Source organism: Brassica napus, chromosome A10 (assembly GCF_020379485.1).
Source record: "Brassica napus cultivar Da-Ae chromosome A10, Da-Ae, whole genome shotgun sequence".
NCBI lineage: Eukaryota > Viridiplantae > Streptophyta > Magnoliopsida > Brassicales > Brassicaceae > Brassica > Brassica napus.
The window spans coordinates 1938891-1966416 of NC_063443.1; the positions used below are offsets into that span (position 1 = coordinate 1938891).

Consider the following 27526-nt stretch of genomic DNA (forward strand, 5'->3'; position numbering starts at 1 on the left):
TTACATACATTTAAGCTGGTATATTAACCAAAAAGCGAGTCGGCAGTTGGCCATAATTATATTATCATTTCTTTCAAAAAAAGATAATTATATTATCCTTATGTAGTTTTGCTTATTCATCATTTTTTATATATAGTAACATTTGGTTTACTTGATAATACATTAAGCTGATATATAATATCATCATCTGACCAAACCAATGTATAATATCATCATCATTCTCGATCATTAAAAATAAAGTTCAGGTGGTTTTTTCCTATAACAGAGAGAATATATGACTTACTTATATCATACTCTTTAATTTGTCTTTGATATTGATATCTAAAGTTTGTACTCTGAAACAACATAACCGCTCTATTCTTTTTATATATATAAAAGAAAGCATTTTCAGACATTGTATATCCATTTTTTACCGATTAGCTAGTTTGGTTTATTTTACTATGCAAAAGAAATTAACAATTGAATTGAGTAGGTTGTTGCTTGAGTAGGCTGCCACTCATCATTTACAAGAACCTTTTTCACTTCTCCTTGTATTCATGCTACGTGTTAATATCGATCCCTACACTCACACGCCTTAAAAGCATACGTACATGAAAAGCTTACATATCAAACTATGACCGTATTTCCATTCTTTCGTTTTCAACAGAAGAAATTTCTCTACAGAAATATTACTAATATGTATTTAATTAATGATTACCATCAATTTTTAAAATGGTATTCAACGATCTAGTACCAATTCATGTGAGTTACTATATATTGTAATAAAATTAAGAATCACAAGCCCTTAGTCAAAAGAAAAAAAAAAAGACACACAAGTCAGCTAGCCCAATTAAAAATTAAGCAGCATGTCGATGACATATGAGTCATATCAAACTGTACATAATTATGTATAATTCATGATTAAATTAAATATGTACTCATGAATGTTGAAAGTTTTACTTTTAAGTACCTCCATTGAACATAAACGCTAAGTAACGTGCACCATTTCAAAATTCACATGCTAACTACAAATATTCAAATGCTTAGACTTATGCGAAGTTTAAATCCGCTAGCCAATGTATAAACCCCACTAGCCTTAATTAAAGTTACCGAGTCACTTATTAGTAGTTTGCTTTAACATCCAATAATTTGCATCAATTAGTATTTCATAAAAATATTAATTACTACATACGCAATTACGCATGCAACTTTCACCAATGTACATAAGTTTTTTTAACACAACTTTTCTTTTTCAACATTTGACCATGTTTTCTATAGTAATACATACACTATACATTTTCATAAAATGTAAATATCTAAAACACGTGAATGTGGGAGTTAATTGCATGTGGTTGATAATAAAGCGTACATGTGCGTATGAGCTGTGAATGTGCGTATTCCAGTGGACAGCCGTAAATGCCTGACCAAATTCGTTTTCCCTGTCTTTCTACCCAACAGTACTTCCTGTGGGTAAACTCATCTTGTAGCTTCTTCTTACAAAATGCACGTCTAATGATATCTAAATCTACATATTGTTTCTAATTGTTATATTTGATTAAAATATTTTAATACATTCGGTGACGGTGAGACTACCACACGAACCTCCAAAACTTATATGAGTAATGTATCCTTAACTACATGAATAGTAACGCGATCAGAAGTGGGAAAAATAAAGACCGTGGTTTTATATATGTACATTTTTTTTTTAATTCTTAAATGTTTGTTAGTTTTTGTCAGATGTCACCCATGAAAGTTTTGTTATAAGTTAATGATGACTACTACTATAGTTATTCAAAAATTCAACTGACAGTGGGTATAGCCACCGCTCTTCTTCCGTTCTTGGAAGTTCTTATCAATTTCAATGTAGTAACCATACATTGTTTACAAAAAAAAGTGATTATATATATAACCGTATTCTTTTCCTAGCGACTGGAACTTATGTAAAAGTAACCAAGTTTTACATTTGATCTTGTCATTTGTGTTTTCTTAAAAATCAAAAACCTGATATAAATTCCAAACACAATCACAAATACAAAAAAAAAGAGAGTTATGTATACCATTTTCACAACTAATGCTTGGTTGTTTTGCTATGAAATAATATGATTTTTACAAATATCTATACAAAAATGTAACGACAAATCTCCAAATATGAAGAACATAAATACTATCGACCAAGCTTCAAATCTACCAAATATCCGTACGTCTCTTTTCCATATTTTTTGTATGTTACCTAATTCATGTGAACCTAAAAAAAAGAATATACTAGTATTGTTTACCTAAAAGAAGCCAAAGGAAAGATTTGGACACTTGTCGACACCTAGTCGCCTCCTAACTCTGACGACACGTTGCTCTAGACATATACGGAACTCCGGTCGGAACAGAAACAAAATAGTTATTTGACTACCTGAATTTCGACACGTCATCACTTGCTAGACTCACAGAGGTTAGAAAGACCAATAAGCACTCTACCATTCCTAACCAAGTGTCACGTCACTTCTTATCGAACCTTTCGTTAGATACGTTCACTGCCACCTCACTCCTCTTTGCTCACGTTTCTTGAGTTTCTCTTCTGTACACATTTTGTTTTAACAAAAAAATTTGGTAATCAACTTTTTCTTAAAACTCCACGTGTATAGACGACATCATCTTATACAGTTACTTATTCCATTTTATTTTCCCGTTGGTAGATAAACTCGATGTTACCAAAACTATACACTTTCTCTAATTATTCCAAAAAATAAACGAAAAATTAAAATCCTTCCTTATATATACCTTTCTCTGAAATAACAGAGTGAAAGCAAACAAACATTACAACAACCAAAAAGAGAAAGAAGAATCTTTTTTTCTTTTGGAAATAGTTCTCTCTAATGAATTGGACTAGAGAAAAAACAATAGGCCGTGGCTCGTCCGCCACCGTCTACGCCGCCACGTGTCAAGATTCCGGAGAAACCATCGCCGTGAAATCCGCCGAGTTTCACCAGTCGGAGTTTTTGCAAAGAGAAGCCAAACTCCTCTCCTCCCTAAATTCTCCTTACGTCATCGGATACAGAGGATGCGAAGTTACGAAAGAGCCCTTAGCTACTTACAACCTCCTCATGGAGTACGCACCGTACGGTACTCTCGCCGACGTGGCGGCTAAGAACGGTGGTTGCATCGACGAGGCTCGGGTTGTGAGCTACACGCGCCAGATACTTCTTGGTTTGGAGTACGTTCATAACTCGAAGAGAATCGCGCATTGCGACGTTAAGGGAAGCAACGTGCTCGTCGGAGTCAACGGAGAGGCCAAGATCGCTGACTTCGGCTGCGCGAAACGGGTTGAACCGGAGTTAACCGAACCGGTTAGAGGAACTCCGGCCTTTATGGCGCCGGAGGTGGCGCGTGGAGAGAGACAAGGGAAGGAGAGTGACATTTGGGCGCTGGGGTGTACGGTGATAGAGATGGTCACCGGTTCTCATCCGTGGAGTGGTGCGGATTACACCCACCCGGTTTCGGTTCTCTACCGGGTCGGGTATATGGGCGAGTCGCCTGAGCTGCCTTCCTCGCTTTCGGAACAAGCAAAGGATTTTTTGGGAAAGTGTTTGAGAAGAGAAGCGAAGGAGAGATGGACAGCGAGGCAATTATTAAACCATCCGTTCTTGATAACCAAACCGAGCACAGAACCGGAGCTGGAAACCGGTTTGGTTACTAACTCACCGACAAGCGTGACGGATCAAATGTTCTGGAGGTCAGTGGAGGAGGAGGATCAGGAGCGTCCAAGCTGGTGGGAATGTCACGAGGAGAGAATTGGAGGGCTAAGCTGGATTGGTCAGGCTGTGGTGGATCCCACGTGGGATATGGGCGGTGAAGATTGGATCACGGTTCGACGGAATAATGATTAGTCGGTCACATGATGAGGAATTGTTGATTTTATTTGAATTAGGGAAAATTGTTTAGTCTTGAAGAAAATCGAAAATTTTGAATTTGAGTGAATGAAGGTTGGGTAGAAGTTGGGGTTTAGATCAAATTCATGTACATACATTTACTAATTCATCATTTTTTTATAAAAAATTCTCATGATTCCAAGTTTTGTTGTTGATTGTTATTAAAACAAATAAAGTGAAATTGGACTTTGATATGTTACTCTAAACTCCCTATTAGCGAAGCATATATGCCAGAAATGGAATGAGTTATTTGCCAAAATGTTTGTAACTACAACTGTATGAAACTAGATTTAGCGAAGTAGTTAGGTAAAAGAATGAGATTTGTGGTAAGCAGACTAAAGGATGATATGTGGAGTGCAATGATTTTAGCTTGTAAGGAAAGTGAGAAATGAAGGCGACAAAGATGCCGAACCGGCCGAACTGGTTTGTTGGTTGGTTAGTTAGTTGGTCACTTCGGAGTGTTTAGGCAAACTGAAAGATTCCTTTCGAATCTTTGTTAAGGATTCGGACTTTCACTTCTTTTTTTTCTTGCGTGGAAACCTTTGGTTAGGTCATTTAGATGATTCATTCATTTATGTCTTTGCTTCTACACAAATCTAATTATCATTTGATAAAATAATTGACAGGTTTGAAAACCTACCTTATTATACTACTAAACCTCATTCAATAATTAAAACACTTTTCTTGCAAGGGAGTATCAAACCACAGATAAGTCATCATCAAATGTCTAGCTAGATATAAGAAGGTGAAAACGAGTTTACGGTACCAAATCTTACATACACACTAATACTTTTATGTTGTTAAAAGATTAAGTTAGGTGGTGAACAGAAACCTCATGTCTTCCGCTGTCAACTTCCCTATGGCCTCCTGAGAACCACCAACGGTCCTGTAATGACACAAAAAGAGTTTTCATGATAACCTCAAGTTATAATAGTTTATGTTCGGAAATAGAAACAACAGAAGTAGGGGGATCTTTTACTCACCCTTCAAACACAAGTTCCTTCTTCTTCTGAAGCTTCAGGATCCGTTCCTCCACTGTGTTCTCTATTATAAATCTCACAACCCTGTAACAAATGTATCCAAAGATTATTCTTAAGTACACACATCAACAATATAGAGATCCAAGGAGAACTAAAGTGTAAACCTGATTGGCTTGTACTGTCCGATCCTATGTATTCTGTCTTGTGCTTGCTTCTCAACCGCTGGGTTCCACCACGGGTCCATCATGAACACCTACATAGTTTTAATCCAATGTGAGAACAAATTTTGAATAGGCGCACATCTCTAGTCCACAGTTGTTATCTAGACACTTACATGTGAAGCGACTGTTAAGTTGAGAGCAACCCCTCCCGCTTTCAAACTCATTAAGAAGACTCTGCAATCTGGATCTTCTTTGAATCTATTGATGGCAGCATCTCTAGCTGCCATGGACATACTTCCCACCAGTTGGGCACAACCAACCCCACACTGTGTTGTAAACAAAATAGTGTTTCATTATGATTAAAACCAATGTCAAAGAATTAACATAGTCGGAGCGTAGTGGGTTGCTTACCTTCCCGAGGGTGTAGTGTATCAAATCCAAAAATGATGTAAATTGGCTGAAAACTATTGCTTTGGCAGACCCATCTCTTTCAACCATGAATCTGATTTCTTCCCTCTGCGCACAAACATGATCACGACATGGTTAAATAAAAAGAGCTCAAAATGCCAAAGAAACTTAACAGGGTGCACTATTTTGAGGGTAGAGACATACCAAAGCCTCTATTTTTGTACTTGTCTGAAAATCATCGAGCTTTATCCGATTCAAGATGCTTGAGGCTCTAAATCCTTTTAGTGTCGCCTTGTTTGCATGTTGCTCTGTGCCAGCTTTGGTAGTCCAATCCACGGTTAGTAGTTTCGAGCATGTCGGGCAGCTGACTTTTCCCAGGGATGCAGAGAAATCAATCAAACAGGCTTTACAGAACACATGTGCACACGAAGTCACCTTCAAAGTTAAAAAACCAAAGAAAATATTAATCTAACAGATCCCTGAACAATAAAAGGTTAGACAAGATACAGAGAAATTGAAAAAGATCGAAAATTGATACACTTACAACGCTGTCCTCAGCAGGTTCGTGGCAGAGACCGCATTCTTGCTCCTTTTTGTTCTCACCATTCAAGTTAGCGTTTTCTCCACTAGAAGCGGAATACACCACAAGGTAAGGATGATCAACAGCCTGCAAAAAGATTGCAGAGAGAATACATCACAAACCTATAAACCAATATCATCCTGAAAGTGCATTAACCAGAGAACTGTAGATGTCACACACCTGTCTCAGACGGGTGAGAAGATCAAATATATGTGCATAGTTATTCATCAATGTCCCAGCCTCAACGTACCTGCAAACAGAAACGTACAACGCACAGTCAATATTAAATTCTGTTACATGAACCAAGGAGCAGAAGACAGTAGAATAGAAGGTACTTAACGTATTAAATTGCGATTGACTGTTTTGGTATAGTGATTCATAGTAATCAAACTCTTTTACATCTAGTGCATCTCGCCTCAGAGTGACCTACAAGAAGTAAAACTTGTAAGTTCAAGCTGGGAAGCAACTATATAGTGAGCTTTATTTACATAAGGCAAGGGAGACAAAGCAACATACGAATCTAGGAGGAAGGGCTAGATCAGCCGCCCGGCCCAGTTTAGTACGTCTTATGAGGATGTCTTTCAGAACTTTGTGTTTAAGCAACACCATGGCTCTCCTACCCAGTTCGTGGCCTCCATATGCTGTTATTGGTCTAGCCACATACTATCAAGAATGAACATAACAAAAATTAGTTTAAAATGGTGATCCTGGTTTCAAAACTTTGGTAATATAAAGTGGCAAACTCATAGTTGTTACCTTGTTCCACCAACAGAAATGTCGCACTGCGTTATGAGTGCAGCTGTTACAGGTTACATGCGCACTGCAACCAAAAGGAGATCAAACAGCAGACATTATTATGAGCTAATAAAACAGAAGAGAAAGGAGCAATAGCTAGGAATCGAGTGTGGTTAGAAACTTACGTGTAATCAAGAATTCTACAGTCACAGTCCTTGCAAAAGTAATACGAGTATGGACGAATTTGTAAGAAGCGAATCTGAGGAAAACAAAATAGCCAAGTCAGATAATGTTTAAGTGCTATAGACAAACTTGAGCAAAGATTAACTAACCAAAGAGTAAAGCTCTCCAACACGATTCTGCAACGGGGTTCCACTCAAAGCCCATCTATAGGTAGCCTCCAATGCAAAAACAGCTCTCGCAGTGTTGCTACGCCTTTCTTTAATGTAATGAGCCTGGTATAATTAAATAGTAACCAACGTCATATCTATAGACCAAGCCACTTAACATTGACAAAACAAAAGAGACAGGTCTTGTACTAACCTCATCCAAAATGATCCGGTTCCACGTAATAGAGTGCAAAAGAGACTTCTTTCTATCAACTGAACCAAGCTGATCATCCTCCAATGCCTTTTTACTCTTCTTCCTGCCACGCTTCGTCTTGCTACCCTCTCCTTCATCAGCTTCCTTCCCTTTCTTGGACGATGAAGCAGCTACAGAGATCTTCTTCTTCTTCTGCTGCTTAGATTGTTTACTCGTTCTCACAGCGTTGGGCCCGCAGAAATACTTATTGTGTATAACAAGCTTCGCAGGATAAAACGACTTGCTGCAATACTCACACTGCTCCTTGGGAGACATCATGCACTTCCTGAACTCATTCTCAACGGTGGAATAAGTCGTCAACACAAAGTCATACTTCTTGAACTCTTGAGCATTCTTCTCACGCTTAGCCCCATGGTACACAAGCACCTTGGTGCTCCCCGGGGATGTAAACCGATCAATCTCGCTTAACCACTGAGAGACAGCAACGAGAGGACAAAGCACAAGCGTGCACCCCACAGCTTCTTTGGCCTTAGCCCTGTCGAAGTCGCGCCTGGCGAGAACGAGAGAGATGGCTTGTATGGTCTTCCCCATCCCCATCTCGTCCGCAAGAATGCCTCCTCTAACTGACTGCTCCTGTTTCGATCCCCACGCTAAGAACTCCTTCTGGTACCTTAACAGCGGCATGATCAGATCGTGAGGCGGCTCGGCGGTTTCGGCGATTAAGGTGTTCTGCTGGTTCAAGTCAACGTCCTCTGTGATGTGTTGGTCGATCCACTTCTGATCCTCTTCCTCCCAAATCTCCCACGAGAGGGTGCCTTTCTCTCTCACGACACGTGTGCTCTTTCGTTTAACGCCTCTTGGGAATGGTGGCCATGGCACAGGGGCAGGAGCACGAACCGGGGCGGGTGCAGGATTTGGCAAATCGACATGGACATTAGGGACATCATCATCATCATCATCATCATCCTTCTCCTCCTCTTCCTCACCTATGTTCATTCTTCACATTATCATTTAAATATCCTCCGAAACTACTTTTGCTAGTTTATTAATTAGTTTATTAATAAAAAGAGAAGTGAGTAGTCAAAAAAGAGAAACCTTGAAACTCTGAATCGTCGTCATCTGAAGAAGAAGGTATAGTATAAGTTTGTTCATCGACTTCTTCTTCGTCATAGAGATTCTCTGTTTCATAAGAGAAGAAAACAATTGAGCACGCTTAGATCTATTGTTCATGGTTCCGATGTTTCTCAGAATAAAAACAGAGACGATCGGAGGAAACAGAGAGTACCTTGGTTCGATTGAAGAGTCCGGTTATTGCGAGATCGAAGCTCCATATCGCAGCAAACTCAATTTCGATTTCGAGCGATTTAGGGTTTATCTAATCGTCGTGAGGTGTTTAATAAAGAGGGGAGTAGGTATGCAACTGCCGATAACGGCGGGAAACACAATGTCACACGTGTCAACTTCCCTTTTCTTTCTTAGCTTAATGGAAAAAACTAAACACAACAAAAGACCAAATGAAGTCAATTATCAAAGATGTTTTCCTTATTAAGTCTTCATCAATTAAGTATCAACTCTTTTAATTTCCTTTATAACTTTTAACTTATTTTACATTAGAGCTATAATCCAGTTTAGAATCCCTTATACAGTGATTCAACCGGACAAATTTAAACTTTGATGTTTTCCTTATAAGTCTTCATCAATTAAGTATCAACTCTTTTCATTTCCTTTTAAACTTCCGGTCCGCACCCTGTACGGACATAAGAACATAACCGGTCCGTATTTTATGTTCCCTCTCGGTCCGCACCTCATGAGAGGGAACACAATAACGAGTATGAAGAGGCATATATTGTGTGTATGTATAATTGCAACGTCACAAAATATTTTGTGTGTTTACGAAAATACTTTCATTCAAAAAATGGAATAAAGAGTGTATAGTTTTAGAAGTAACAGAATTTATATTATCATTAATTAGAATTGTATTGTATATGTGTCGTAATTCTTTATTTTAGGTGAATAATATTATTTTTCTATAAATAATAACCAAAAATTTATGTAGACATATTAAAAGAAAATATAATAAAAATCGAAATATTATCCATAAATAATATAAATTATGAAGTACATTTCTTGATAAATAAAGCAAATTCAATTAGAAACCTGTAAAAAATTATATATACCAAGCTCTTCTGCCTGCATACAGATGAAGCAAACATCAATAAGTTAAACAATTCTTTCATATTTGGAAAACATATATATATATATATATATAACAATGAAAAATTAAATGGTGGAGTATGTAAACACCTGTTTTCTACCAATGTGAGTTAGAACACCGCCGTATTTAAAAATCATAAGGGCTTCTACAGGTCTTTCTTCTTCGCCTTCACCATTCTACTTCAGCAGCTTCAGTTGAACCTTCCTGTATATCCCTGAGAAATTTCCTCCCTGCACTATTTCAAAAGGTTCTCTGCTGTGAGAAAATGACCTCATGAATTAAATAAAAAATACATAATGCTAGCTTACATATAAGATAGTATATTCAACAAAAAATAATAATATAAGATAGTGTTACTAAATGATACTATGTAATACTTTCCCCGAACTATATTCAACAAAAAAAGAGAAAGTACTAAAGAACCTCTTCAAGAACTGCTTTAACTTGGCGAAACTTCTCAGCATGTTCAAGGTCTTCTGGATCACTATCACTCTCACGACCTAGTCTACATATAAAAAAAGGAAGACCATATTATCGTTACCAGTATTCAACACATGGAAAAGATAGAGCATACATGCTTTTTGGAGATAAGACACAAAGAGTTGAGTTCAGGGTTCTAAAGATGAGGAGCATTTGCGTCTAAACATATTTTTCTTAGCACACAAACCGGATCGTCGTAATACCTTAATAGTATGAGAGGAGAGATTTGTGAATAATACTTTAAAGAATGAAAAGAGAATATTTGTATTTTAAGATTTTGGGTGTCTCATATATATATACAGTCGATTTATTTCTCATATTAATGACACACAATATTTTGCACAATAAATAATAAAATCGTTTAAAGAAAGATATTAAATGTGTATTGTCAAAAAATGATTTGCATATGATATGATTTTAACTTGTGCAAGTAATCCATATTAGAAAGGTAAGTTATTAAAAACAAACAACCTAATTAGAAACATTAAAATTTTTTGTAAACAATGTAATAAATATGATATCAACATGCGCAAGTAAATCATTAAATAACAAGAAAAGTTTTTAATATTTGTCTTAATTCTAAATCTTGCCCAATGGTAAACTAAATCGATAAAATTTAATGATTTCAACTTGCGCAAGTAATCCATATTGTGAATAAGTGATTTGCATATTTAATGATTTCAACTTGCGCAAGTAATCCATATTAGAAAGGTAAGTTATTAAAAACAAATTTTGTCAATAAGTTATTTTCATATTTAATGATTTCAACTTGCGCAAGTAATTTATATTAGAAAGGTAAGTTATTAAAAACAAACAACCTAATTAGTAGGGGTGGACACTTTACCCGATATCCAAAGTGGCACTCGAACCCGATCTGAAAAACCCGAACTGAAATCCGAATCGAAGTAGCAAAATACCCGAACGGGTATTAAATAAGGAGAGATTGGATACCCGAATCCGAACGGATAATACCCGAACCCGAATGGATATCCAAAGATAACCAAACATATGTATAATTAACCTTATATTTCTAGTTTACATCTCTCATTTTACATAAAATATTTATATTGATACTATACATACTTTAAGTTCATATGATATACATACAATTAAGGAAAAACATGATTTTCTACTCACTTAAAATGCATGTCAAGTTTTTTATTTCAAAAATTAACAAAAAGTTACATCCAAAATTAAAAAAAATAACTAAATTAATGCCTTTTTAGTTTTAAAATGTTATGTCCAAATCTATTAACCATTCAATCTATTAAAAATAAAAAATTAGTTAACTGAAATTTATATTTTAAATATAAGAAACTTGAGAAATGAAAATTTTAATTTTTTTTTTCAAAATCTAAATATCCGAACCCGATCCGAAATAACCGAATCTGAAATAACCGAATCCGAACTAAAAATACCCGAACACCCGACCCGAAGTACAAAAATACCCGAACGGATTCTACACATCTCTACCGAAATACCCGAAAATCTGAAATACCCGACCCGAACCCGAACGGGTACACAAGGCTAAACTAAATCGATAATTATTATTCCCTAACTATATATGGGCTTAACGAAATCGACAATAGTTTTGGGCTTGTCTACATAAGCGATTGATTAAAATAAATGAAAAGTAAAATTAAAAAAAATCGACCAATCGAATTATATCAATTTTTCTAAGAAGCTCTATATTAATGTCATGTCAGCAGAAATCACTAAAGTGACTTCTCTTTTAATATATATGAGGTTTATTTTACATTACATTTATTTTACATTTCTCTTTTAAATATTTACTTTTGTCTATTACTTTTTTGTTTTACTTTTAGTTAGTTTAAAATTTTATTTGATTCCCAATAAAATCCAACCACTTATATTTCTATATTTTGATTTATAATTTATTTTTAAAACAAATTGCATTAATTAAAAGTAAAACATCATATATTTGTATACAAGTAAAAAAACCAAAACATTATATATTTGTATACGGAGGGAGTATTTACTAACATAAGCAAAGCTATGTGGTAAAGAGTAAAATAAATATAGACACATCCTCATCAGAAAAAATGGAAGACGACGTTTTTTTTTCAAAAAAAAAAGTAAAATAAATATAAGGGATATTCAATTGAGAATTCGGCCAAAAAAAACCTCAACTTTACACGAATTGCCAAAACAAACATGAACTTTGGGGCTGACCAAAAAAACACCAAACACAAATTTAACAGAAATATTTGACGTCGTTTATTGTTGACGTTAAGTGAAACGACGCCGTTTTTAAATGAGAAGAAACGACGTCGTTTTACACGATTGAAATTAAAAATATGTAAACCCCTGGATTCGAACCCAGGTTGGTTGGTCAAATGGAAAGGTATTTTACCACTGGGCTACTGGCATTTTTAATGTACTTACTAACATGTTAACTTTTATTTGGTACATATTAAATTTAAAAAATTCTCTAAAAACTTAATAAGATCTTTAAAATTCCAAAAAATTAAACAAATAAAGAAGATTTTTATAAAATTAATTTTGAAATTAAAATTGAAAATAAATTTTATTTTTCTTTTTAAAAAATAAAAATTCTTCCAAAATTTTCTAAAAAATTAAAAAGAACTTTAAATTCCAAAAAATTGAAAAAAATAAAGAAATTTTTTATAACATAAATTTTGAAATTAAAATTGAAAATAAAATTTTATTTTTCTTTAAAAAAAATAAAAAATTATTTTTCTTTAAAAAAAATAAAAAAAATCTTCCAAAAATTTCATAAAATTAATTTTGAATTAAAATTAAATATTTGTTTTTCTTTAAAAAATCAAAAAAAAATCCAAAATTTTCATTTTAAAAAAAAAACAAAATTTTTAAAAATTATAATAAAATGCAAAAAATTAAAGTTAGAATTATCAACTTTTTATGTGTGTATAATTAATTTCAACTTTTAGCAAATGTATTAAAAAATTGAAATTTTGGAAGATTTTTTATTTTTTTGAAAAGAAAAAATAAAATTTTATTTTCTATTTTAATTTCAAAATTAATTTTATAAAAAATTTCTTTATTGTTTCAATTTTTTGGAATTTTAAAGATCTTTTTAAGTTTTTAGAAAATTTTGGAAGAGTTTTTATTTTTTAAAAAGAAAAATAAAATTTTATTTTTAATTTTAATTTCTAAATTAATTTTATAAAAATCTTCTTTATTTTTTAATTTTTTGGAATTTTAAAGATCTTATTAAGTTTTTAAAGAATTTTTTATATTCAATATGTACCAAATAAAAGTTAACATGTTAGTAAATACATTGAAAGTGCCAGTAGCCCAGTGGTAAAATATCTTCCCATTTGACCAACCAGCCTGGGTTCAAATCCAGGTGTTTACATATTTTTAATTTCAAATCGTGTAAAACGACGTCGTTTCATCTCATTTGAAAACGACGTCGTTTCACTTAGCGTCAACAATAAACGACGTCAAATATTTCTGTTAAATTTGTTGACGGCGTGCTAAATTGGCAAGTCAGCGAAAACATTGTTAATTAATTCTAAAGTCAATGAAAGTTTGATATTTTTTTGGCCAGCCCCAAAGTTCAGGTTTGTTTTGGCAATTCGTGTAAAGTTGAGGTTTTTTTTGGCCGAATTCCCATATTCAATTTAAAGTTTGAAGTGATTTGATTTTTAATTAGTTTTAAAATAATTTTATTTTTAATGAGTGTTATATAATTTTATATGAGTTACAAAGTTTAAAGTGATTTTTGTTAAACCCATTCTAGAATATCACCTAAAAGGTATGCGTTAGCATCTCGTTTCTCTCTGCTCTCGCCTTTCCTAATCATTTCAATCCTTTGGTTCAATGTTAGCCTTTAGTGAAAGTTTCCTATTTGTTGGGCTGTAGTTTCTCCTATGGGAGCTTATGTCTCCAGTTTCATCTGTTTCAAAGCTGGTTTTGGTGTCCTAATAACGTATCGACCTTGTATTCCTTTCAGTTTGGTTTAATATCACCGAGAAAAAAAAATCACCTAAAATCAATTTAATTTGTTTCTACGTACCTTTGAAATGTCCGTCAACAGAAAAAGGTTTCACACTTTGATTTTTGATCATTGGAAGTGACTTTTGAGTTTTTTTCTCTAGCGTTTATATTAAGGATTAGACAAGTTTCAAAAGTCAGCTTTTAGAAAAATGATACAAGTGGTTGAAGCATGATGACAACAAGCAACACAATGACAAATTAACTCATTATGAGAAAATGTTGTTTTGACATTACCACATCTTGGATTAGCTCCTCGATTTGATTTCTTGATATCAGTGAGGTCATCGGGTTAGCGATTTCATCTACGAATCTAAAGTTTTTCATGAATGTTCTATAAGAATGTGTACAAGGGTAAACCTTGTGAACATAGACATATTGATATCGAATGATTTGTGATATGAAACATCAACGGCTTCAGAATAATAAAACATAATATGTATCTTATCTCTAAACCGAGTATACAGGGCTGTGCCTGATAAATCTGGGCCGACAAGCCAAAATTTTTTTTTTGGCCCTTTTTACTTTTAAAAATAATGGAAACCTTATTCAAGTAGGAGGGAAGTTTGAATCCGGGTCTGTACATCTACCAACAAACAATGTTACTAGTAAAACTACACAATATTTCAAGTTATTTTTGGCCTCTTATTGTTACTAGATCATTTTTCCGCGCTACGCACGGATTGTGTGTTATAAATATTTTTTAAAATTTATATTAACTTTTAATTTTTCTGTTACTAAATATAAGATGTTTAGGTAGAAACACAGATATTAAAAAACTATTTTTTATCTAAAAAATGTCATTAAAATATGATTGAGTACACAGTTTTTAATAAAGTAAAAGTTACCTAAAAAAATAAAAACATCTTATATATTGGAACATCAAAATTCTGTAAAACAGGAACAGAGGGAGTATTTGTCTTGTTTTGACATCTTCTTTATTTATGAGGTTGTTTTTATTTCTTAGTTTTCAACCCATTGTGAATTTTTATTTCTATCATTATTTTTAAGTTGTAAAATAAGGATTTTTTAGATAATATGTACATACATCTTTTTTTTAATAGTGTTGTTACATATTAGTAATCCAAAAACTCAGTATGAATAAAATAATAAAGGAAAAATAATGATTGTTTGGAGTTTGTGTTTTCTTTAATGTATGTGGGTATTTATTATTTGTATTTTATTTTATCAAGTATTTTTTCTCTCAAACTTCTAACATTCCCATGCAGAATTAATTTGTGTTGTTGCTATTGGGGTGGGTATTAATGTTTCTCTCAAACTCAGTATGAATAAAATATATGTTTTTATATTAACTAGGTCTTTTATCCGCGCTACGCGCAGATTATGTATTATCAAGTTTAATTTTGATATTTTTTTGGATCTTGTTAAAATTATAAGTAGTTATACATATATTACTCGACCAAAACTATAGAATGTGTGACTAAAATAAATAAATACATGGCCAGAGTTTGATGAGTTATTTTATAAATTCTTGATTATGTTAACTTCTCTTCAAGTTAGCTTATGTGTTTATACTGCATTTCTAAAGGTTGACTACACAATGTAACAATGTTTTCCTTCTGGATATTCTAATAAGACTTATTCTTGGGTTCACCCTCTAGGTGAACATCTAGGTTTACCAACCAATAGGATTGTGTCATTTTAGATTCAGTATCTTTCAAAAAAGAAAACAACATATTATCAAAACATATTATATTTTTAAAATAAAAATTGTATTAATCACAAAAAAAAGATTTTTTAATCGCAAAAAAAAGAATTTGTTTTTCAAAAGTATTTTTAACGCTGCCAACAAATATTAAACCCTAAACCCTAAATCTTTAGGTAAAACCTAAACTCTTGAATAAATCATAAATCTTAAAGTTTAAGATTTGATCCAAGAGTTTCAGATTTATCCAAGGGTTTAGGGTTTACCCAAGGGTTTAGAGTTTACCCAAGTGTTTAGGGTTTAGGATTAGGATTTAGGGTTTAGTGTTTTGTTGATTGTGTTAAAAATATTTTTTTTCTAAATTCAAAAATTTTAAATTTATCAAAGGGTTTAGGGTTTACCAAAGGGTTAGGGTTTAGATTTAGAGTTTAGTGTTTTGTTTATGGTATTAATTTTTTTTTGAAAACTTTTTTTTGCAACTACTATTATTTTTATTTATTTATACTTTTTAATTTAAAAAACGTAATATAATTTGACAATATTTTGTTTCCTTTTTTAAAAGATATCGGATTTGAAATAACTAAATCCTATTGGTTGGTGAACCTATAGGTTGAACCCAAGAATAACTCTTCTAATAATAGACACTGAGTGGTTGAATTAGAAATATTTTGCTTCTGTTGACGTAACTAATAACTTTCATGCATTTTTAGAAGAAAATGACAAAGTATCATACTTGATATTCCAAATGTGGGACTTCATCAATTTTCCCTCCATCAAAATTTTCTCATGTTGGCCTTTAAAGATAAAATAGGCATCGGTATTTACCCGAACCAAAACTGCTGAATCGAAAAGTTTGGTTTTAGGCTACTTCAGTTAGAAGGTTCGGTTCAGTTTGGCAACTTAAAAAACTTGGTTTTTGGTTTGGTTTGGTTCGGTAATCTGTTAATTTAGTCTTCTAAAAAAATTCTTTTTACCAAACAATACTAACCTTAATCAAAATTCCGAACAAAACTAACCAAAATCTGAACCGAGTAACCAATCTAACCGCAAAATCAAAAATTTTGGTAAAATGTTTTGTAACTGAACTAACCACAATCCGAGCCAAATGTTTTCTCGATTCATTTCTGATAATATTTTGGTCGATCCGAAATAACTAAATTTCGAATTAACTGACCCGACCGAACCCACATGCCTCGATAAAATGGTAGTAACAATTAGTTGCAAGAGTATTAACTAATTTATAACATTTCTGGCTAATATTAAAACAACTTGTGAAATCTTGTGTTCTTAGAGTATCACTTTCAGTAATTTATGACTCGTTAATTTATTCAAATTTAAATTCATTTGATAATTATCAAGGAAAATAGTACTCCTTCACTTTTTTAAAATATGATTTTACAGTATATATGTTAAAAATGATATTTAAATTAAAATATAAGTTTAAATGCAAGAATATGAATGGTAAAAAAAACATAAAATTATAAAAATAGATATTTAAGTTTTTATGTGTAAAATTGTTAAAGTATCATTCGTTCTCTCAAATAATACTGAAAAACTGCATGCCACTTATATAACTTGGAATATTTTTTTTGTCAAATATAATTTATAATAATTATCTAAAAATTAAAAATTTAACTTGTTTTGGTGGATTGTTTGTCATAATATTAATATATGTTCACAAATCTGTTGGGAAAGACAAACCAATCATCAAAAGATTGCTCACATGTTAGCAACTTAATCAGCCACGAACTTGTTTGAAACATGCATAAACATTGCACTAACTTTTGCCACATTGAACAAAAACAAAACTCAATGTGAGTTTTCTGTATAACATTCTAATCCCTATAAGGAAAGGTTGATCCAATCTAAGCTCAATGTGAATTATATGTATACCTTTCTAGTACCTATAAGGAAGGGTTGAACAATCTTTGTTCACATTCCAATCAACTAAACATTAAGTCCCGTCTTGTTGCCAGTAATATTCAACCTTTGCTCCGCTTGGATTCAATTTACCAAACAAAAAAAAATAGAGAGTGACCAGGGTTCCTTTAGCCGTTCAGCGTTTGCACTTTCTAGTTTAACACGTCTAGAGATGTTCAAGAACACTTCTTCAAGAGTTGCAAAGCCAGGCTAGGCTGTATGTTCGGGATTCCAAACTCAGATTCTCTGTTTTCTAGCTTCTTGAAAACGCTCTATTCGTGGAGGAAACGATAATGGAAATCAAAAGATGAGACCCTAGAGTTAATATATGTTATATTTTTACCGTAAGAAGTCTGTTTGTTGTGGGGGATTGCAAATAGTCATGAAAACCTTGTTTTCATCTGCTGCAAATAATAATTCTTGTTGAGGGAATTGAACATAACAAATCTTTTTCCCGACTACGGATTCTTGGGGAAACATATTGCTGATCTAAGAGCTTTGGTATTGTTAATGTAGTAACCACACTCTACATTCATTCAGAAGATAAAGACTATTTGATAGAACCCCAGAGAGTCGTATCTTCAACTGAATACTGTAACATGAAAAGAATAAAGAAACAATAAGTTTGCCAGAGACCATTATATTTCAGTTTAAATAATACAATCAAAGATTAAGCATAATCTTTTACCAATAAATTTATGTCAGACCTGGGCACTCTCCTCACGAGAACATAAACCAGCCTAGGCAGCTCGTAGTTTTCTACATCGTTAAGACCTTTGTTTCCAAGGAAGACCTTTTCAAAGGAGTAACATTAAAAAATAAACAGATAAGTTTGGAAGTAATGTATACACAGAACACATAACAAAATGAAACAGAAAACGCCTCAGAGCATCTCACCTTGATCATGGCAGGATGATCGCGCACATTATTACCGGGCCAAGGAGTACCGTAGTGGATATTCTACACTTTTTCAGGAACTTTTGGTGCAGTCTCAACTAAACCATTGATCTTAAACTTGACTTCTTCATGAGCTCTCAATGTCCAGAAAAAAAAATGTAATTATGTTCAATAGAGCAGAAACTTAGGTAATAAAGGAGCGAGGATTAACAAACCAGGCTCTGCAATCCTAACAAACAAATGAGACAAAGTTAAACTTACTCATGCCGACCGCACGTCCGAAGGAATCCTGCCCAAGTTATTTCAGCCAAGAACAGCCCCAAATAATTAGATTTTCCATCCTGAAAGTTCTAATGAGTAGTTCAGGCGTGCATCTTAGCTTCAAGATAGAAGATTCATATAAGCAAAGCTTTAAAGGAAGATAGATATAGTTACACTTGATGTACCTCTGGAGCTCGCCTTTTGGCTCCTGATTAGATGGAAGAAGAATCCAGCCTCATTTTCTTGTCTCCTACACAAACCATTGCTCCCTGCAGTATAGTCCGTGATAGATGCATTGAATCCTCATATTTCATAGTAATCAATTTGTGGGATGTTACAGCAATCGGTGGAAAGATTAAAAAATTCTTGTGGAATGGTTATTTGTGTAAATGGGAAGATACCACGTAAACGTGATCCATGGCAAGAGATGGACACTTCCATTAAAGAAAATATACACGTACAATAGAATTAGGGGAAGTGGGGAGATAGAGCTATTAGATGTTGAATCTAAAAAAAAATATGAATCAGACCATGTTGAAGATCTGTAGCCCATCAATTATGACCTTGTCTGATCCAAACTTGTTATGACGAAAAAAAAACAAAACAAAGCTCAATCAGATTATCGGAATTCGAAAATAGCCAGATAAGAAAGAAAATTCGGGCCTTAACAACATCATATGACCTCAAAGATAGAAGCAGCGTCTCCGGCCGATAAAGCTTGTTATTAACAGAGATCTTCACAAGAAATCCCTAAAATTAATCGCAAACAAAGAAAATGATCTATAAATCTATGTAATCAGGCTAATAGAGATAAGAGAAGGAAGATACACCATTGAACACTTACTCGCGGGAAGAGACAGAGGATTTGTCCTTAGCGCCGATGCCCAGGCCGGCAGAAACACCGGTTTTGCCGATTGACTTGCTCGGACCGGAGGAGGCTGCAGAGAGACCTGCTGATTTCACGGAAATGACATCGCCGGCTTTGTCATCGTCGGAAGAGACACTGGTTTGATTGACGGGTTTGACTGGAACGGGGAACCGTAGCGTCACAGCTCGCTTTCACTAACTCGGAAACATCGGATAACATCATCACCGAGGGTATAGTATAATCGTGAGGAGGGAATAAGATTTGGTGAAGAGAGGAGATGGAGTGCGAGATCTATATATATAGAATCTCAGATTGAGAAAGCCAAAAGACTCCATTAATGAGATTAGATCGTGTTTAAGAATGGAGAGGGGATTGAAACGAAGATCGGCGGAGAAGACGAAAAGAAAAGGGGCCGAGAATCGCCTTTGGTCATCGCGTGTATGACGTGTCGTAGAGAAGCCTCCTGATTGGATGATTTAATTGTCCTACGTGGACACACTCTCCGATGCTCATATAACCCTTTTAGTATAGGTTAGATGTTTGTCGACAATATGATTGTTTGTTATCTTAATATCTTATACACACTCCAATCAGATTAGCCGAGTGAATACGTCAACTTCGAAACTTTCGTTCTTTAATTTTTATTAACCGTTTGAAATTAGCTGCTTCTTAATCCCATACAGAGAGAGGTATAAATCTTGACATGCAATAACTTCTTAATATGAAAGCTCCATTCTAGGTGACTATTTTGTCGGTATAATTGTAGTTTTAGTATATGCGTGTTTATAAGTAAGCTTATTGCAATTTTTATTTTCGTTTATTAATTTTGGAGATAGATTCTTTGTATAATGTGTATTTACCCCATTTGTTTTAAAAATAATTTATTTCAATTTACGTTTTTCCCTTAAAAATAAATTTGAGAAGTTACTTAGTAGGTATGCACTTGTAGTGGGAAATGTAGCAATTGATTGTAATTTTCAACCAAAATATAGGGAGGCGTCTTAGGAACATTCCTTGATTGAGAGTATTGTTGTTGTTCCCGTAACTTTGACATATGAATGCATCGTTAGTCTTAATTCCTATGGTTCAGATGTACCATGGATTGTGAGATTTCATAAATTTATATATTTTTGTCATCTCCATAAATTTATCTTTCTCGATTTCTTCGTGTTAGTTACAATGGTCATAGGGCGAAAATATTTTTTTGTACCCTTTGATATTTATATTTATTTAATGTTTAAAATATTTTAAAATTTTAATCATACTGTATATATTTTCCGATGAAAATAAAACTATATACTTTAAAAATATATTTTTGGGCCGTTTTCAATTTACTTTGTTATATTTTCTAATCTTTTGTCTAAAAATATAGATATATAAAAAAAATAGGCTCCTTAACTATTAATATACGGGGGCCACATACTTGGACCCGAGACGGTCGCACTGTTTGTCTCCCTACTCAGCCGGCCCTGAAGGTATAGAGACAATATTTGCTTCTCACTCTTTTTTTTTTTTGAAAAAGGGCTTTTATGATTTTCGTTCTCCACACTAATATTTTTCGATGTAAGTTAATTTTTTAATTTTTTCTGGATTGCTTTTGCAACGGATTGTGCTCAATTGGTGAAGATGGTTTCGGAACCAGAAGAGTGGCCAACCTTTGCAAGCTATTTGGAAGACATAAAAGTTTTGAATAGGAGTTTCAACAGTTCAGAGATCATTCATATACCACAAACACAGAATTCAAAGGCGGACAGTCTCGCACGCAATGCAAGGAAGCAACTGTCATTTGTCGTTCATATAGATGTAGAGCTACCGGGGTGGTTCGCAGAGTCTACATGAGTTTGTTTTGTTTGCTGGCAAAAAAAGAATCCTTTTTATTTTGATGTTCTCTTTCTTTTAGTCGGTATATATCGTATGACTATATGGTAAAGTTAGAGTAAATTAAAGCGGATGAAAAATTATTTCAGCCCATTTATTCTTCTTTCATCCAATCAAGTGGAATATGATTCTATTTCATTTACTCTAAAAAATGAGAAACAAAAACAGTAAAATAGAGTAAATCTTACCTCGACTACTAATAAGATGAAAAAAAATTATTCTAATTTTATTATTTTTCTATCCCTCTCGTTTTCACCATATTTTCCCACCATTTTACTCTAATTGATAACCAATTACATTATGTATTTGATATGGTTTGTTTAATGCTCTTTGGCTTATCCCAGTCTTATGATTTGTGTACGCGTTGTCAGGTCTCTTTTTAATATAATGATTTTTGTTTAATATAGTTTGATGGGTTGAAGTTGATGTTCACACAAGTTAAGATTAATTTAGATACGATAAGAAGTGACATTACGACACATGTGATTTTCGAGGTATATTATTTTAGATATTTTCAAGAAGAGGAATGATAATTGTGAAATAAATAAATTAAAACTTGGCTTTGTCATTTCTGCTTTGTTTAGATAAAATGCTTCTATTTTAATTAACTGTCTTTCTTTTAGTCTGTGTCAATAGAAAAGTTTACAATCAAACCAAATATTAAGTAAATTAAAAGAAAAATAAAAGAGCTAGCTATGGTTTTATCATAAAGAAAATCAAGATAACAACAAATGAGGAAGTGACCGCATGATAGACTTAACTAATCTTCTTGTAGGAAATACAAATGTGATTTGTATTACTCTAAATATTTTTACAATTGCCTAAGCAGTTATTCGTGGACATATGCTCTTCCAATCTCCCAGTGAAAGCGTTTTAAGTTTCTCCAGCTTTGTTTCTTTTTTTTCTTTGAGTTTTGCGACCTAACCCAAAGCTATTTCTATCTTGCCTTTGATGGCTACTACGGGAGATTGAGTGATTGACTAAGATTTGGAACGCCATAGCTGAGTTATTCGAAAAGATTGAGTGATTGACTAAGATTTAATAATATGCAAGAATGATTAAAAGGTAAACAAAAGGAAATTACCTACCTTTTCTATTATCATAGTGAAACATGACGATTTTGATCAAATTATAAACAATGACTTTATATTTGCTTTTGAATTGTAACAATATTATTGACTTTATATACATACCATAAACCCTTTCTCTTTCTTGAGAGGATAGGACGATAAGTGTTCTTGATCTTCAGCAAATCATCATCATTTACCCTGAATCTTCCACAAACAAAAACAATAGTGCAGACCAAAATGATAAAATACAGAAAAGCCAACAAAGAGACCAGAGAACTTACCTTCTACATTACTGCAGAGAAGCAAGGTGTGATCTTTTCACATCAGCAGAAGCTGTTCAGCCCCAATTCCTAAATCACCAGCTAGAGTTGCAGAAGCTATTGGGTTTTCAACTCCTGAAGAGGGAGAAAGCAACAGCAGTTAAAAGAATATAGACTAAAATCTACATAGATAACCATATGTTTTGTTGTTCAAGAAAAAAAAAACCATATATTACCAACTCAAACAGTTAGCCAAAGTTACCTTGCTCACGCCTCTATCCATGAAACGGTTTCCAGTCTAACAAAGAAAATAAAGAACATTCATTAATACGTAGAAAGATGCATATCACACTAATACCATGATTCAACAACCCCCAGTTACCATTACTCAACAACCGCCAGTTAACAAAATAGCATGAAAGTGAGTTCTAATCTTCTTCTTCTTCATTTGTTTTGCTTCTTGCTCATTTTTCAATTCCAATGTGTAACAGAATCCGCGTGAGCCACTTAGCACCATCACAGATTTCTGAAAAATCAGTTTTGTGCCCAAACATAAATATCTAATGAAAAACATATAACGACATGAACTCAAAAACCGATTATCGACTTCGTAATACGCGAGGTAAAATGAAATGGAAAATTGCAACAAAAACTTCCCGGTAAATATTTTGCAGAAAACACACCTCTGTTATTGCAATCAGCATCAAAATTTTCCAAAGAACGAAACCTGAATCTCTTTGCTCAATCGAATGGCAGCAAGCTTCGAGGAACCGGTTTATATAGAAGTAGATAGATAGCGAGGTGAAACGCATAAATAAATACGGAAGTAAAGAAGACAATTGATTGATTATAAGTGGATCACAGTAACTGAGGCTTCATGAATGAACTCGAATTGGAAAAGACGAACTGAGAAACTGGCGGAGGAAAATATGATCGAAGAAGCCACGGGTGGTGGACTTTATTTTGGGCCATGACAAAATAATTTAGGGTTTAGGCTAAGAAACCCAACATTAAATCTCGACATGGGCTTAAATGACGTGGCGAAAATATTGTCTGTGATTGGTGGATTATTTAATCTGATGTGGACACCTTAGGTGTTGAGCTTATTCAACTTTTAGTATTGTATAGATTATCTCGCCTGCCCCAAAGCATATGCTTTATGGGCTTCTATTCAGGCTTGGTATGCAAGTATACACCTTATATATTTCATAGCTTCAAAATTTACTTACTATTGATTAAACTATCCTAAACGTTATAATTTGCAGCTGATACATAGAAACATAAACATAGATTTATCACATATATTAATTCTACAGTTGATCTGAACAATTTTAAATGTATCGACGATAATTCCTTTTAACATGCAAACGATATATTTTTTCTTTTATATGGTTTTCTTTTTATCTTTTTGGGATTCCCTATACACTACATCAAATATTGAATGAGAAGTTACATTTCATAAAACAATCGAATTGAACTGCATAACTTCAATTCATACGTAAACGATGAAAGAAAAACGTGAGCTTTTGTATAAAAATCAAAAGATGGGTTATGTAATAGTACTCGTGTTTAACAAAGAGATTGAAGTTTTGAAAGGGGGAACTGGTGATCGTTTACTTGCCTCAAGACTCAAGGCATGGGCATCTCCCATCCTTTTCTTCAAAGCAACCTTAAGAAAAGAGATGTCCATCTATATTCGATCAAACTCAAACCCAATACCATCAACTAGTAAATCCAGATTGAAAATTTTCTGATTTTAAACATATCATTTGCCATCATGTATATGCTGTTGATCTATGCTTCACTTCTTCTTCAACCTTTGATCCTGGTTGATGTTAAGACAATAAAAATGTTAAGACAATAAAAATGTATTACTACCAAAGCACACATGCACATGTATGTCTCTATACGGTAGAGCAATAAAGTAGATATCGAAGTTATGAAAATATAAAATTGCAACAACCAGATCGTTTAAATGAGGAAAAATAGATGAAACTAGAGCCATACGATCGAGAATGAAGTGATCATGAGTCTCTGGAGAAGGCATGGGGATCATCTCTCTCTCTCTCTCTTTAGCTCTCTGCTCAAACCATATGCATTATATGGTGATACGATATATCATATACGATTCAAAAGTATAAAAATAGGTTTCACCAACTTATTTTTTAATTGCAAGAAAGTAGATGGAAAGCTAAGTACTACTTTCTTTTTAATTAGTTTTTTTCGAATATGGAATAGGACTATATTTATAATTACATTTCGTCTTTTTAAGCATGCTTACGTTGGAAAATCATGGCGATAGCCCATACCAAAAAAAAGGGAAAAAGGGAAAATTATCATTTAAATCACGAACTTTCAAATTTGGTTGAAAAAAACATGAACTTTCATTAGGACCATTTAAAGCACCAACTTAATTTGAATAATCACTATAAACCTCAATTTAGTTTGACTAAACCAAATTAAATACGACATTAACTCGGATAATGGATTAATTAGACGGGGTTAATCGTCTTCTCTAATCTCCTTTAAGTCCAAACGACGTCGCTTTAATTTTTTTTAATTGCATCTGGACCATTTAAAATACCAACAGTAAAACTTGTAAATAACTTGATAATTAAAAAATTTCATGAGTACTTTTAAAAATATTAAAACCTATAAATAACTTAATAATTAAAAAATTCTTTATTTAATATTTTTTAATGATACTTATAAATAACTTAATAAATATTATAAGTTTTATTTTTTTATAAGTTTTAATTATTATAAGTTTTAATAATTATTTCAAGTTTTAATATTTTTAGTGAAGTATTATAATTATTAAGTTATTTATAAGTTTAATATTTTTAATAATACTCACCAAATTTTTTAACTATTAAGTTATTCACAAGTTTTAATATTTATAAAATAATTTACGGATTTAGGGTGTGAGAAAATGATTTGGAGGTTTCATAATAATATCTATTAGTTATTGTTTGGTCACAGGTATGATTCCTTTCAATTTTTTTTTAAAAAATTAAAACGACGTCGTTTGGATTTAATGAAGATTAGAGACTGCGATTAACCCCGTTTAATCAATTTGTTACCCGAGTTAACGTCGTGTTTAATTTGGTTAGTCAAACTAAGTAGAGGAACATGTAGTTGCTGGCAGAAACAGGATTGCCAATTCTATTGCACTAAGTGTGACCAGGGATCATCGCTACCAATCTTACGTAGCTACTGGTGGTCCTACATGGCTGAGCTCCCTATTACGAGAGGAGGAGTTGAATTCGGTGGTTCGTGTGTAGAATCGTTGGAACTTAGCTGCGGTGGACCCTTGTTCCGTAACCTGATCGTGTCTTCGGTTATTATTTACAGCACTTACTGGTGTTTTTCTTCTTCTTACTTTCTTTCCTTTTGTTTTCTTCTCAATCCTCTGTTTGGAGGTGTGTGTTGCTTTTGGGGGGACATTGTATTACTACTCTTTACACCATTGATATTGAATCCAACGTAAAAAAAAAAAACTAAGTTGGTGTTTTAAATGATCCATATGCAATTTTTAAAAAAAGTTTAAAACGACGTCGTTTGGACTTAACGGAGATTAGAGACGGCAGTTAATCTCGTCTAATCAATCCGTTACCCGAGTTAACGTCGTGTTTAATTTGGTTTAGTCAAACTAAATTGAAGTTTAAAATTGTTATTCAAACTAAGTTGATATTTTAAATAGTCCAAGAAAAAGTTCATGCTTTTTTTCAACCAAATTTGAAAGTTTATTATATAAATGATAATTTTTCCAAAGGTTATGTAGACTTAAAAGTTACAGGTTCGTTGAACCTGGTCTCCTTTTCGTTTAAGTATTGGAGAAAAACAATAAAGTGTGGATTACAAATTAGATATCTCGTTAAGTAAGCATTTTCTTTTAAAAATTCAGAAATAAAACAAGTTTTTTTTTTAACAAGAAAGTATTTGAAAGGGCGACCTAACCAGAGGATGAGAGGACAGTCTTTTTGTTAATTAAACACCTAAAATACATTCATGTTCCACAACAAGTATAAAGGTAAAGAAAATATAATGGCCACGTTGTTTTGTTCGTGACTAATTCTATTCCATGTTTTTGTCTTCTTCTTTCATATACTGTTGTAAGTTGTAATTAGTGAAGAAAACAGTATTAGCAAAATATTTGTCGTATGTCAGCGAAAAAAGATTAATTTGAGGATGATCCAACTTAAGATAATTAGGTTGAGCTTTAGTCCATCACCAAGCCCAAAAAAAACATTTTTGCTAAATAATACTGTTTTTGTTCGACAACTAGTTCGTTCCAACACTCTCTAAAAGATGATTAACGCGGTTGCTTAGGTAGGGTTTTTAATATTTTTAAATTAAAAAAAAAACAAAATCTTCTTATATATTAATTGAGAAGTCATTTAAATGATTTTTGTTGATGCATAGAAGAGCTTTCCAATTAATCTTTATAATTTGATTGATTGATTGTTTTTATCTTTTGATTTATTTAACTAAAGTTTTTAAAAAGAAACCAGTCCTAGAATTACCTAATCTAATATATGTTTAATTAAACATCTTAAATATAGATGAACTAGGTGTTTTGTCCGCGATGCGGGCCTAAACATTTTCATAAATTTTTGAAAAGTTCTTTGTACACTATTTTTATTATACTAAAATAAATCTTAAAATAACTAAATATTATATTTTTAATTATATAATTAAAT

The 27526-nt window shown here is 33.0% G+C and overlaps 2 protein-coding genes and 2 long non-coding RNA genes across 6 annotated transcripts; 1 reads left to right on the plus strand and 3 right to left on the minus strand.

Annotated features, from left to right (window-relative positions):
* Positions 1 to 2622: 2622 nt before the first annotated feature.
* On the plus strand, positions 2623 to 4098 carry LOC106423673 (mitogen-activated protein kinase kinase kinase 18). Its single transcript, XM_013864443.3, has one exon. The coding sequence runs from the start codon at positions 2847 to 2849 to the stop codon at positions 3855 to 3857; it is 1011 nt and encodes a 336-aa protein (XP_013719897.2). The 5' UTR covers positions 2623 to 2846; the 3' UTR covers positions 3858 to 4098.
* A 468-nt stretch (positions 4099 to 4566) lies between these two features.
* LOC106423628 (DNA repair protein RAD16) lies at positions 4567 to 8760 on the minus strand. Its single transcript, XM_048743434.1, has 16 exons — positions 8592 to 8760; positions 8402 to 8485; positions 7307 to 8292; positions 7096 to 7218; positions 6949 to 7022; positions 6785 to 6848; positions 6545 to 6691; positions 6369 to 6454; positions 6209 to 6278; positions 5993 to 6115; positions 5653 to 5883; positions 5452 to 5556; positions 5214 to 5366; positions 5044 to 5132; positions 4883 to 4963; positions 4567 to 4785 (listed from the first exon to the last, which is right to left on the minus strand). Exons 1-16 carry the CDS (start codon positions 8635 to 8637, stop codon positions 4713 to 4715), a joined length of 2535 nt encoding a protein of 844 aa, XP_048599391.1. The 5' UTR covers positions 8638 to 8760; the 3' UTR covers positions 4567 to 4712.
* Positions 8761 to 17905: 9145 nt separating this feature from the next.
* On the minus strand, positions 17906 to 20027 carry LOC125579387. Of its 2 annotated transcripts, none has more exons than XR_007317405.1 (7): positions 19592 to 20027; positions 19278 to 19497; positions 18933 to 19016; positions 18748 to 18827; positions 18487 to 18622; positions 18297 to 18382; positions 17906 to 18181 (listed from the first exon to the last, which is right to left on the minus strand). It is a non-coding gene; the product is annotated as an uncharacterized LOC125579387 (long non-coding RNA). The 2 variants fall into 2 exon arrangements; XR_007317404.1 differs by having other exon boundaries at positions 18278 to 18382; positions 19592 to 20026.
* A 2064-nt stretch (positions 20028 to 22091) lies between these two features.
* Positions 22092 to 25370, minus strand: LOC106423669. 2 transcript variants are annotated; one of them, XR_001284697.3, is made up of 6 exons: positions 24831 to 25050; positions 23507 to 24648; positions 23206 to 23349; positions 23086 to 23121; positions 22687 to 22958; positions 22092 to 22494 (listed from the first exon to the last, which is right to left on the minus strand). It is a non-coding gene; the product is annotated as an uncharacterized LOC106423669 (long non-coding RNA). The 2 variants fall into 2 exon arrangements; XR_001284696.3 differs by lacking the exon at positions 22092 to 22494 and having other exon boundaries at positions 22518 to 22958; positions 24831 to 25370.
* Between the last annotated feature and the right edge of the window lie 2156 nt (positions 25371 to 27526).

Excerpts from the sequence above, each read along its gene's own strand:
- LOC106423628 (XM_048743434.1), bottom strand. The coding sequence starts at position 8,637 with ATGGAGCTTCGATCTCGCAATAACCGGACTCTTCAATCGAACCAAG. Across the intron at positions 8,293-8,401 it reads CGACGATTCAGAGTTTCAAG|GTGAGGAAGAGGAGGAGAAG; the intron begins GTTTCTCTTTTT and ends GAATGAACATAG. Across the intron at positions 5,367-5,451 it reads TACACTACACCCTCGGGAAG|TGTGGGGTTGGTTGTGCCCA; the intron begins GTAAGCAACCCA and ends TTTACAACACAG.
- LOC106423673 (XM_013864443.3), top strand. The coding sequence starts at position 2,847 with ATGAATTGGACTAGAGAAAAAACAATAGGCCGTGGCTCGTCCGCCACC.